Here is a 12,849-nt window from a genome sequence, read left to right as displayed (position 1 = left end):
GTTTCCTGTGCCATTTGTTGTCTAAAGTATAGTATAAAAAAACCTGTGCAGAAAAAATATTTACTAATAAATGATTTGTTTCAATTTTTTAATGAAAGTTATTTATGGTGTATGAGAATGTTCACTTACTAGATATATTGCACAGAGAAGAATATAAAATGTATTGATTTTAAAATGACCAAATAAAGAAACAGTTATTCAAACCTCTGTACACTGTTGTAGACATGCAGAAGTTGAGAAATGCACATATTTTAAAATATATATATTTTTACTTCTGAAAATAATTCTTTTGTAACTTACTGTATATCCATATTTTTGTATTTTTAGTGAATTAACCTTCAAATTCCCATCTTGTTTTTATACCATTGACTGCTGGTGAGGATTTTTTTTTGTAGTGTGTTGATTCATTTTATTTTGTGTCTACTAAAATATTCAGTGTAAAAAAATCACTCATTTTTCTGTGTAAAGTACATAGATTTATAGAGAAACTGTATTAATTAAAGGAGTCAATTGCATAATTGATAGCATTTATGATTAAGCCTTTCTGGATCATAAAAATGTCATTGATTTACCTCTTTTTCTTCTCACTGTACAAATACTTAACCATATTAATTTAGATTTAGTACAAACTTATTAATTAATATCAAATGTTTGATTTTGAAAAAATTGTACAATTTGACTATTTTTATCATTTTATACGTTGAAAAATTTCAGAAAAGTTTGTTGTGAAAAAAAACAAAAAACATTAAATATGCTTCATTTCCAATTACTTGTTTGTTATTGATCAGAAAGCTTCCTGTTTTTAATAGTTTTAACTTGTGTTCATTAACATATTTCTTTACTCATTCCAGCAGATATCACTTTTAGCTTTAAGTTACAAAAACTGGGAAAAGATTGGCTGGTGACCTATGAACTCATCTTTTATAATGTTGTCACTGTTACCTTTTTCAGCCTAGATATCAAGATTTTCCTGATAGTAATTCTAGAATTAAAAATTTAGTTTATAATATTGTGGTATAGTCACAGATAAAAAAAATAATTATATACAAATGGTACTTGTGTAAAAATGATTTTTTTATTTTTTTGCCTCTACACATTTCCCAGAAATGAAGCACTTAGTAAACTAAAGTGTTTTGTGCCTAAATTTGCATCGGGTAGCTGATGATTCGGTAACTGTCATATATAAAAGGTATCTGTGTACAAGTTAAACTGTTTCAGAAAGAAAACAAATTTCCCAAATGTGCAAGTTAGTTTGTTTTTATAATTGATGATTGATATTATTGGTCACTTGTTTTTCCTGCAGGAGGCACACAATATGGTTCGAGAAGCTAATATGAAACATGCGACATCATTAAAATTACTAAAGGAAGCAAATCTTAAGGTAAGAATTATTACTTGGTAACCAGATAACTGTGTTATTAGTTTCAGATTAATTAGTTTATGGTCTGTTAGAACTTAACCACATGAACCATTACACTCAAGCCCATGACAAAAGATTTTTTATTGGTGTTCTTGTAACTTTGGCCTGCTGAGAGTATTATGGACACCAGATGTTTAATGTTTCTCATGTGTGCTGGATGAAAACTCTACGACTAAGAGACATCTCCAGTTTCTTTCCACCCATATTTTATTTATTTGTTACATGATTATGAAACATAAGCCAGCTTCTGATTCATGATGTTTGGCAATGTTCTAGTTTAATAGTAATTTACATCTAATGGTCTTCATCACAAGAGCTGAGAACGTATTTAATTGGAGCAACATCAAGGAAGAATGTAATTAACTTCTCTTAAATGTGTTTGAATCTTATTAAACAGTTTTTTGCAACATTAAGCTCATAGTCTTAAACTTGCAAGTTTTTTAAAATTTGTTTACATTCCATATCCTATAAGTTGACATGTTTTATTGAATATTCAGTCTATCAGGAGAAAAAAATTATTCTGATGCATAAGAACTAAATGAAATCAGACTTATCTAAATATGGTCTGTATATCTCTGATTAACTCGGTAAATATTAAATAACTCGTACACTTACCTGTTTCATTTCTGTTAATTATTCAAAATCAGAAATATATTTTGTGAAATTGAGTTATTCAAAGTGTATGTCTTCATTTCAACCGAAGGCGCACGCGCACGCACACACACACACTTCATTCTCTGGGCAAGTTTCCTGTTAGCCCTTCATCACATTCTCTTTCACATTTTACTGACTGAACTCTGACTTTTTGCTAGTTTGTGAAACCAACCTGTGTACTAATAGAGAATGCAGGGCACCATAATTTGTTGTTAATGTATTACTCATGGTCTATATTGATGCTAAGTAATGTGAACATAATAAATGCTGAACAACAAAAACAAGTTGTACAAATTTAAATGTATTCCTCAAATGTCCTATTAGGTTGTAGTTTAACATTTAATATGTACATGTTGTTGAAAATTGCACTATTCTTTGACATAGAACTAAAAAACGTTTACAATCACAAGTTGTCCTTAGTTGGTAACATTCATCTCATTTTTACAGATGAGAAATTATGAAAATTAACATTCGTTAGATGGTTAAATTGATGTATTCATTATTTCCTTTAGAATGAAGTTCTTCAGGCTGAAGTACAGGCTTTAAAAACCCTTGTAATTACTTCTACTCCCAGTATGCCCAATCACCACCTTCATCCTCAACTTAATAGCAAAAATAATGGCGTTAAGTCCTTTCTTCGTACGGGACACAAACGTTCTCCCAGTAACTACGAATTAGCCTCACAGAAAGAATCTCCTCCTAACTCCCCTGTTAAAGAAACACCTCCTGTTGATAGTGGTGTGGAAAATTTGGAAGTAAGTTTGTTTTGTTCCTATATAATCTGTGTAATACATGCATAGAATGTAATCTCATTATTTCTATGTGTATGTAAATCTTCAGATGATAAGTCTTCCTATAAGTGGTTAAAAAAAGTCTTTTTACAGATTTAAGAAAATATTGTCGAACATCTATGCATGGTAAAGTTTTATTTTGTGTCAAACCACCAAAAAAATATAATACTAAACATATTATACAAATTAAATAACATTTAAACTTTTGAGAAAGTTTCTCATCAAAGTGTGACTTGTGTTTTATGATAGAGAAGAAATCACAAGACTATTTCCAGTGAACAGAATGCCAATCCTGCTACAGGAAAATTCATTTTAGGATGAGTAGGACTGTGTTATAATTTAGATTTGTACTGAAGTAAGATTTTATTGTAAGCTTAATGAAGTCAACCTATTTATTAGAAGTGTAAACTCTGAATAAAATATATTAATTTTCTTTCAAAGATTGATCCAATATGTCATGAAGAATTTGTCAACTGGAGAAAAAACCCTCTGCTCTTAAAGACACACCCTTTTCTAGTACGTGTTTATGAAGAAGATATTTGGCCTTGTTTGCGGTTTGCAAATGAACAAGTAAGTAGTCAAAATGTTTAAAAAACAGCCTTTGTTTTCTTTAAAACCAGTACCACTTTTGTTGTCAAGAAAATAAATTAAAATTGTAAGTAATTTATTGTAAAAATACTAAGTTTGATAACTAAGATTTAACAATGCTAAATTTTTTTGCTTTTATTACAACTTGGTTCAACCTAACTTAGGGTTGCTAGTAGGGGTGGAATTCTTTGAAATCAATATCATCTGGAAGAAATGATTGTAATGAAAGAGAGAAAACATTTTAGATTTTGTTTCATAGGGTACTGATGTACATAACTTTATGAAGCATTACATCGTAATCTAGATTGACAGGAACGTATGAAGAAAAATTCAAGTGACATGTATAAGTAACAGCATTACAATAATTGTCAAGGTGTATATCAAATACTTGTCAAAAAAATCTGTCAAATGTGTAACATTGAATAGTCAGTTGGGTTTGCTGTGAAAACTGGACAAGAATAATATATATGTAAAAATGTTTTTACATCTATATTTTTCTCTACAAGTGGGTTTTCTTGTCATCATGGGCAACAATAATTATTTTTGTGTGTCATTGGATAAGTTAACCCTTCCCAGCATGGCGGCCTTTGATAACAACTTCGTTTCATAGTCCTAGGAGAAGCTCTCTCTCAAACAACCACAAAATAAAAATAGCAATATAATGTACAGATTTAGGATTTTGATAAAAAATCTTATTTTGAATGAAATAATAGTGGTGTTTAGTGAAATAAAGAAACAGTACAAAAGGATTGAATACTTTGTACCCTAAATCATTCAGTATTTATCATGCTTTGCTTTTGGTGTCAAACTGTTTAAATATATTGTTAAATAAGTGTATAAGATGTACAATTTGATTTATGCAATGCGTGATCATAATCCAAGGGTCAATGTAAATGACATAGGTGATATACAGACCTGTTAACTATATAGCTACAGTTTTTCTTGTGGTTAGAAGACAGAGGGCATATCATCATGTTTGTAGACTTGCATTTAAAATGTTATTGTTCTGCAACATTATGAATGAATGAATAAATGGCAATAGGTTTGACATCAAATTGTAGATAATTCATATTTCAACATTATACATTACTTTTTAATTTAAATCTAAATATTGAAATTCCTAAATTTCAGTTTTTGTGTGTCATGTTGTATGTTGAATGTACAAAGTTTGAAGTTCTGAAATATAAACTCAAGATACTGATATTGAAAAGGTGAAACATTAAATAAGAATTTTGTCTTTATTTACTGAGATATCACTATATTAAGTGAATCAAATACCTTCTCACCTCTTCCATTTTTGGAAATACTTGTTTACTTACACCCACTTTGTTCTATCACACGTATTTAGCCAATCAAAAGCTCGGAATTTTCCTCATATTTTTTACAGCCTTTGTAAAGTGTGTATTTGCCAGAAATAGTCTTCTAGTTTTGAAGAGAAAGGGTAAAAATCAAATGGTGATCAAAAAATATTTTTTTAGGTACAAATACATCTTAGTAAGTCTGAAAATTTGTAGTGGAATTCTGTGGTGTTGGTATTGGAATTGTGGATAAGATATAAAATGTCACAAAAATGTTTGATAGTTATCTGGAGATTCTTAGCTTATAGAGATTTTGCAAATGAAATTTGACAACTTTCTGATGCATAAAAGTGTTTTTAATCTTAAAAATGAACTTGGGAGGTTAGATAGTCAACATTTAGAAAGAATTAATACACAAACAAATCTTTAATTTAAAACTTCATAAAAGAAACTGATGTTTTATGTACAAAAGGCTTGTAATGCTTACTGATAATCTGCAAAATTTTGTGAATATAGACTTACATTGTAAGAAGTTATTGTCTATCACGGTTACGAGCTGGGTAGATTTCACCCAGCTCATAGTTAAAATGATTGAACTAAAGCATTTGCTGTGATATGTAGACATAGACATTGATAAGTTTAAATTAAAGAAGAAAATATTACAGGTATGAATAGTTTGGTATGATATGTTACTGATTTTTTGTTGTTTTTAAAAAATTAAACATTTGCAGAGTTAACCTATCTCAACTACATGGAAGTAAATGATAAACTCATTGCCTTTATGCCTGTCTGCAAAGTATATAGCTTCTAGATAAGATATTCTATAATAACGTCTCCCACCAGTAGATAAATAAAAATGACAGAAAATCTTGTAAGAATATTTGGCTGCAAAACTTTTTTTTACTTATTATTTTAATTTTCATAAAATCTAGTCTAGACTGAATTTACTGTAATTCAAACAGAATGATCCTGTTACAAGGATTTTTTATTTGAAATTTACATGAAGATGCTTAGTATTGAATCCAGAATGTTTGCCATTGAGGTAGTTTATGCAAGGATATTTACACAGTGTTCATAAATTACTTATTCTGAACTTTAATAGAACCATTATTAATAATTGCACAAGAAATAACTGAAATTTTGTATGCATATTAATTTATTCTTGGGGGTTTATGATAATTTAACTTAAAATAATATGTATATTTTTATTAACTGATTATTGCATATGACTAATTATAGTTTACTAAGTTATAATAAATAAAGAATGCAAAAAATGATACAGCTCTGGTTATAACTAAATATACATATTAAACAACATGTTAAATGTGTTCGTACATTTGTAGATGTTGATCATCAATGAAAGCTGTATTGAACACTTACCATGATGGGTACCATGTTAACAAATTCTGTAATGATCAATTAATTAGTAATTAATTAATAAAAAACATTCACATTAATTTTAATGTCATCATAAATCCTGTAGTCAAATTGGTACACATTTGAAGGTGTTTTTTAGTTAACTATGTTTAATATAAATGGTTTTATTAAAGATGAAAATATGGAATTTATTTCTGGAACATCCTGTATAGACAAAGTTTCATTAAGTTATAAATGTTTTGTATTTTTAAATATTTTGAATTTAAGTCTATATAGAAAAAATTATTGAATATATAAATTTAATTGTTCCTTCTGTTTAATTATCCAAATGTAGCATTCAAGTAGAAGCACAGACCTCCTCCATTTACATTATGCAAGTTTTAAAACTATTTAAAAATTATTCCCTGCCAACCCACAGGTAATACAATGAAACTGATGCATAGATCAGCAAGTAATATAAAGTAATATGTTTAGTAATATAAATGTAGCTTGGACGTAGAGAGAAATAACTTGAGTGTATTAAGTTTGATAATATTTTGTCATAACTGATAATACATTTTTTGTATTAAATATGAGGGTAGAGAAAATATAAAGTTTTATTAAAGGAAACTTGATATTTGTTTAAGGAGTTCTAGAGGTTATTTAAATAAAGTATGATGTAAGATGAAAAGCAGTATTTTTATTTTTAGCATGAAAATAATATTTTAGTCAGACTGACTTGGGAAAAGCTTCAGAAATTTAGAGACAAATCTTTGTGAAAATGCTTTTTTAAAATAATTTTGTTTATAGTGAAGTAAGATTAGTGAATGCTACTATGTATAGCTGATTGATCCCATGAACAAGTGTTTGAAGGAAGGCTTCATAAATATTCAAATAAGCAGGGCTGGCCTTATATGTTGACCCTTTCTTTAAGTGATTGGAACAACCTCAATGAACAGAGGTCGGGTATTTTTTAAATGTTAATTTACATAAGGAACATCTGGAAAGATGCTCTTTATTAGTTATGTGTTGTTACATTGTTTGAAGCTGACCGTTTAGAGGTTCAGGCTTAAACATTTTTTACTTAAAAGGGGACACCAGTCAGCAACACCCAGCACCTCCATAGTCATCATTAACCAAATATTGAGATCAACTGTTATTTTTATGATGCAACTATAGACAAAGTCAGTAGTATGTTCAGTTGGCATTTCACGGGCCTGAATTTTGGACCTTCTGAACCATTAATGATTGGGCCATACCCAGATAAGAGATTATATACTTATAGCTTCAGTATCTTTTTAATGTTTTAGCCTTTTGCTTCAGTCTCTTACATGTGATAAAATGTGACCGTCATTTTTGTTTTGGTTACTTCTTTTTCTGAAGTTTATGGTTTTTTCTTTAATCATTACCAAAGATTTAATAGCATAAGTTGTAGTCCAGTTTATTTCAGCTGTTTGTTTTTGGAATTTTAGTTTTGTGATTTACTTCCTTCATTGTTTAGTTTATAATATATGTATATATTAAAGAATGAAAAACAGTTTTTCACTTTCCTTACTTTTTAACATCTGATGTGTATTAACTTCGAGAAAATTCATGTAACATAAGCTGTGGTTATATGGTTGTCTCTTTACTTTAGACTTAAAATTTAATGTTAGAAGTAATTCATAATAATACGGTATTTTAAACAAATTGTGCAAGTATTTTATGAGTTAACGTGCTTGTTACTGTTAAACATTAAAATGTGTTTTTGTTCTTTTATAGCTTGCAAAAGAGGTTCTAAGATCGATAGAAGACAACAGCATTGTGATTGAAGATGTTAATGGCAAGAATCCCTTCCCAAAGTACGTTTAACCTCATATTGATTGATGTTGGTTCGAATAGTGATTGCTTATTGGTCACTTATTGCCACATGCTATTCTGCTTTGAACTGTTTATAGCAGAGATACAGTCACTGACATTGCAATGTCCCTAAAAAACTGTACAATCATGGTTACAATGGAATTAAGTTCACTACAGAATGAAATTAATGCTTCCACTATTTTACAAAATATAAAGCTTAATGTATTATTTGATTCTCCACTTTTTCTGACCTTTACCAGTTTGGGGAATTATTTCCCTTCTGTAACTTTGGGTGTAATGAAAGGAAGATTGGACTTCACTTAGTGGTGAGGTGTGTATATTAGTGGGCACCTAAAACCACAGACATTGCAGTGAATTTTGAATAACGTGTTTCACATGTTGTCCTTGTAATTCAAAACAAGTTTGGAGATGGTATTTCCATTCTCTTTGAACCCTATAAAGCATATTCTTGTTATTCACACTGTTAGTTTCCTTAGATCTAGCTAGCAACTTCCCAACAGCACTATGAATGGTATGTTTCTCTCTGGCAGCAACCCTCCACTGGGATCAACCTTCTCATGCTTTGACAGCACCATAATCAGTAACTTATCTGAAATTAAGAAAAGCTGCAAATCACCTATGACTCCAGACTTTTCAAATGCACTATATACGTAGAGTATTTTGAATTGTCTTTTAATTATTACAACCCTTTAGTGTGGATGTCTGCATGTGGTGAGGGGACCTCCCAGAGAAGGTTCTGTCTTTTGAGTTTACCTCCTCTGGAATCTGAATGCTAACTCACTTATTTGCCATGCACTGTGACCCGTGAAGGGGAGTAGATGATCCTGGTGGTTGAGGAATCCAACCCTAACTCACTATTTTGTCTTTGAATTCCTTGAGATGGGTGGCCCACCTGGGGTCAGTTGGCTGGTATTGTTGGGCTAGGGTCAACCAAATACCAGTGTTGAGCATTCTCAACAAGTGTTATGGACATTGTGTGATGCTGGTGTTTGGGTATAATGCTCACAAATCTTTGGCATTGCTGCTGTGTCCTAATTTGGCATTGTAGTGCATTTCTTCATTGGGCTTTATGGTGGGTGGGGCCAGTGGGAACAGAATATTTATCTCTATTACGAATTACCCAACCCTTCAAAAAGTAGTGAGAAAACAGCTAATTTTTGAATCCTTGAAGCAAATGTCTCCCTTTTTTGTCCAAAAGGAATTAGAGAGGTTTGCTGACCCAGGAAATTTCACTCTGGAGACATTTTGCTACACATTAAGGTTACTTCCCTTGCTACTGTGAATTTCTACTGAGGAGTGATCGTTAAGAGGGATTTACAGAACATTCCTGGCTCCAAGATCATTGATAGTTTGTTCAGTCAAGATGTTTCTGCTGTTTGCCTTATCTCCACTCCTAAGGGTGGAATTATGATGCGGACAGATGTCAATTTTGACATTTAAATTGCTACATCCACTTGCCTTCATCGAGGGAGGTTATCTGAACTGTAAGGTGCAGCCATATATTCTTAACTCTCTCGGATGTTTCCGGTGCCAGTGGTTTGGACATCGAAAGGCATCTTGTTGTGGTTCTTTGACATGTGCTCATTGCGATGACAAAGACCATGATGCTTCCAAGTGTCTAATGGACCCTCACTGCATCGATTGTTGTGGTTCACACCCATCGTATTATTAATTTCTCCTTAAGTGGTTAAAGGAGAGGAATGTATGATGTTTATGTACTATCCATAATATTTCTTATCCTAAGGCTTGCAAACTTGTAATTATTTCCATCTCGGACATATGCTGCTTCACTACATTCTACTGGTATTGTTGAAGTTCAGACAGAACTTTCTGTGTCTCTAACAAAGATTTTCTCCAACCATGTGAAGTATTTTGTCCTCTATGGATAAGCAAGTTAAGGTTCAACATGTACTCCTTTCTTTCCCCACCATTCTTTCCAGTGCTGCCCAGGACCACTTCCTTCAGCCTTAGCTTCTTGTATCTACTCAGGTCCTCTTTCTTTTGCCCCAAGATGTAGAACAGAAATTCATTCTTACCCTCTGTCACTAGAATCTATCTACTGACAGAAACCTGCCCACGTGAGCAAGGGCTGAATCAATGTATATCAACAGACTTTCTCCTAATAAAGAAAAATGTGACAGTCACAAAGTAGAGGATTTGCCACCCAGTTCTCCTCCACCTAAGTAAAAATAGTCAATTTGATATAGTGTAACTATCAAGGTTTTATTCTAATCTGGATGGCATTAAGGCCTTGATTGGTTCCTATCTACCTGTGTGTCTTTCCTTACACAAAACATTTCTGAAACCTGCTGATAAAGTCACCTTTCAGCAATTTTCTTCATACAAGAATGACAGGTTGTGTAATGAATAAATGCATGGAGAATTGGCACTGCTGGTTGACTGGTATGTTCCCACCCTTCTAACTATTGTACAATTGCTTTAAATAGGTGTTTCTGTAAAGTCTTAGAGAGGTTGGTTAATGTTCACTTATTTGGTTCCTTGAACCAAATAACTTCCTCTTGCCCATCTGGTGCAGTTTCTGGTGATCTCCACATCTTGTGTTACTCATTGAACATGAGGTTTATTGAGAGGCAGCTTCAATCTGCTCTCTATTGTTTGTCAGAGTGAACCACAGCAAGCAGTTTTCTTTTCTTTGTTCAAAACCATTTGCATGCACTTTTGCCATCAGCAGTGAATATATTCTGATTCTGAGCTCTGTCTCGGTGATGTTGTTCTTTCCATAGTCCCTGAGCCATAGTTATTGGGGCTTATCTTTGACTGTAAGCTGACTTTCATTCTTCACATTAAACAGCTATGTGTCAAGTGTATGAGGGCACTAAACATCTGTGTCCTCTCCTCCAGCTGTTGGGGAGCAAATCAGTGTTCTCTGCACATAATCTATCATGCCCTTATTTGCTCTCATCTGCACTATGGTTCTCTGGTTCTACTAGCAACTTAGCCTTGGAGATGATAGGCCCCAGATGGACTGGAGAATTGTGGAAAGCTCCAGTCCAGAGTCTGTACACAAACATCCTTTTCACTTCTGCGTTTTGCATCTTTCTTTGTAGTATGCCATTCAACTTCAATCGTTACCATAGCACCCCATTTGGGCTCTCGAGGTGGATTCCTGTACATGGTGAGGGGACCTCCCAGGGCATTTCCTCGGGTTCATCTTCCTCTTTCACCCCAGGATGCAAAACAATCATTTATTCACATCCTTAGTCTCTGGAATCCTTTTGCAATAACAAAGACCTGCCCAATCGACCCAGGGCAGGATCCATGGAGGTCAATAGACCTCCCTCAAATGAGGACAGTAAAGAAAAATTCGTCTACACATAAATAAAAATGGCTAACTTGATACAATGGAACTGTCGAGGTTTACATTCTAATCTGGATGACATCAAAACACTGCTTCCTACCATTCTGTATGTCTTTCCTTACAGAAAACATTTCTGAAACCTGCTGATACATTCACCTTTCAGCAGTTTTCTTTGTACAGAAATGACAGGCTGTGTGATGGACAAGTGCATGGAGGGGTGGCACTGTTGGTTGATCGGCATGTATCCACCCTGTCTTTGCCACTCGACACACCCTTGGAGGCCATAGCCATCCGTGTTTCCTTGGGCTGTACTGTCACTGTTTGTTCTCTCTACCTGTTACCTGGAGAGACCTATGATCAATCAGACCTTGATGCTCTCATTGAACAGTTGCTGTCTCCCTTTTTAATCCTGTGGGACTTTAATGGACATCATCTCCTCTGGGGAAGTGCTGACATTGATAGGAGGGGTTGCTTTATAGAGTGTATGCTCTGTGATCACAACCTTTCTGTTTTCAGTAGCGGTTCTTCTACTTATTTTCATGCACCTAGTTGGTCCTTTACTGCTATTGACATCTAAATTTGCTCCCCTTCACTATTCTCCCATTTTTCATGGAGGGTTGACAATAATCCACGAGGCAGTGGTCATTTTCCTATAATTTTGAGAGAGACTGGCTGTGGTTGATGCCACAAGACCTGCATTTCCTGGGGGAAGCTGTGTCAAACAAACTGGTCCTCTTTCCCTGCTCTCACAGAACTTGATCCTGCCATCATCTGTAAACCATCAATAGATGATTGTGTGGCAGCAGTAATTGACTGTATTATACAAGCAGCTGCTCAATGTATTCCTAAAACCTTGACATGTTTTCCACATTATCCTCATCTGTGCTGGAATCCTGCCAACCACATGGCATAGAAAGCTCAAAAATGGGCCTTGGATACTTTTCGTAGGTATCCCATACTTTCTCATCGCATGGCTTTCCAGCAGGCCCATGCACATGCTCAGTGGGTAAGACATCTAAGCCAGAAGGAATCTTCGATTAAGTTCACATCTAGCATACCTTCTACCACCAGTTCCAGAGACATATGGGACAAGATTTGAAAGGCCAGTGGGCCATATAATTTATTTCCTCTCTCGATCTTGCTCTCTGATGGCCAGAAATGTTGTGACACCTGGAGCATTGCTGATTGTCTAGGTAAAAGCTTTTGCTGGGTATTTAGCATTTCTTGTTTTTCTTCCACCTTCTTAGCCATCAACACTCGGGCAAAGCAATTTCCTCTTTGCTTTCAAGCTGACTGTCTCTGACTATAATTGTCCATTTACACTGGTGGAATTCAAACTGGCCCTTCATCGGTCTGGTAGTATATTGTTTGGACCTAATGATGTACACTATGAAGTGCTGTGCCATGTATCTCCTGCTTCTCTTGCTGTTCTTCTGATTGTTTTTAACTGGATTTGGCAGGAGAATATTCTTCCTGATGCCTGGTGCCAGGCTATTATTCTACCTTTCTCTAAACCTGGGAAGGATCCCAAGATTCCTTCAAACTATCACCCAGTTGCTTTGA

At 33.6% G+C, this 12,849-nt stretch overlaps 1 protein-coding gene across 6 annotated transcripts in view; it reads left to right on the top strand.

Moving 5' to 3' along the window:
• The window catches only part of LOC143244006 (guanine nucleotide exchange factor for Rab-3A-like), a 41,654-nt gene that overhangs the window by 9,639 nt on the left and 19,166 nt on the right, over positions 1 to 12,849 (top strand). For 5 of the 6 annotated variants that reach the window (XM_076487942.1, XM_076487940.1, XM_076487941.1 and 2 more), the window contains 4 exons: positions 1,304 to 1,381; positions 2,587 to 2,829; positions 3,307 to 3,435; positions 7,869 to 7,948. In XM_076487942.1, the coding sequence (XP_076344057.1) occupies positions 1,304 to 1,381; positions 2,587 to 2,829; positions 3,307 to 3,435; positions 7,869 to 7,948 (530 nt within the window). Of the gene's footprint in view, positions 1 to 1,303; positions 1,382 to 2,586; positions 2,830 to 3,306; positions 3,436 to 7,198; positions 7,831 to 7,868; positions 7,949 to 12,849 lie in introns of those variants that run through there. The other variant, XM_076487946.1, reaches the window with a different exon arrangement.

The sequence above is a fragment of the Tachypleus tridentatus genome, chromosome 2 (assembly GCF_004210375.1).
Source record: "Tachypleus tridentatus isolate NWPU-2018 chromosome 2, ASM421037v1, whole genome shotgun sequence".
Lineage (NCBI taxonomy): Eukaryota > Metazoa > Arthropoda > Merostomata > Xiphosura > Limulidae > Tachypleus > Tachypleus tridentatus.
Note: the sequence above shows the minus strand (reverse complement) of the source record. Positions and strands in the feature narration are given on the sequence as shown.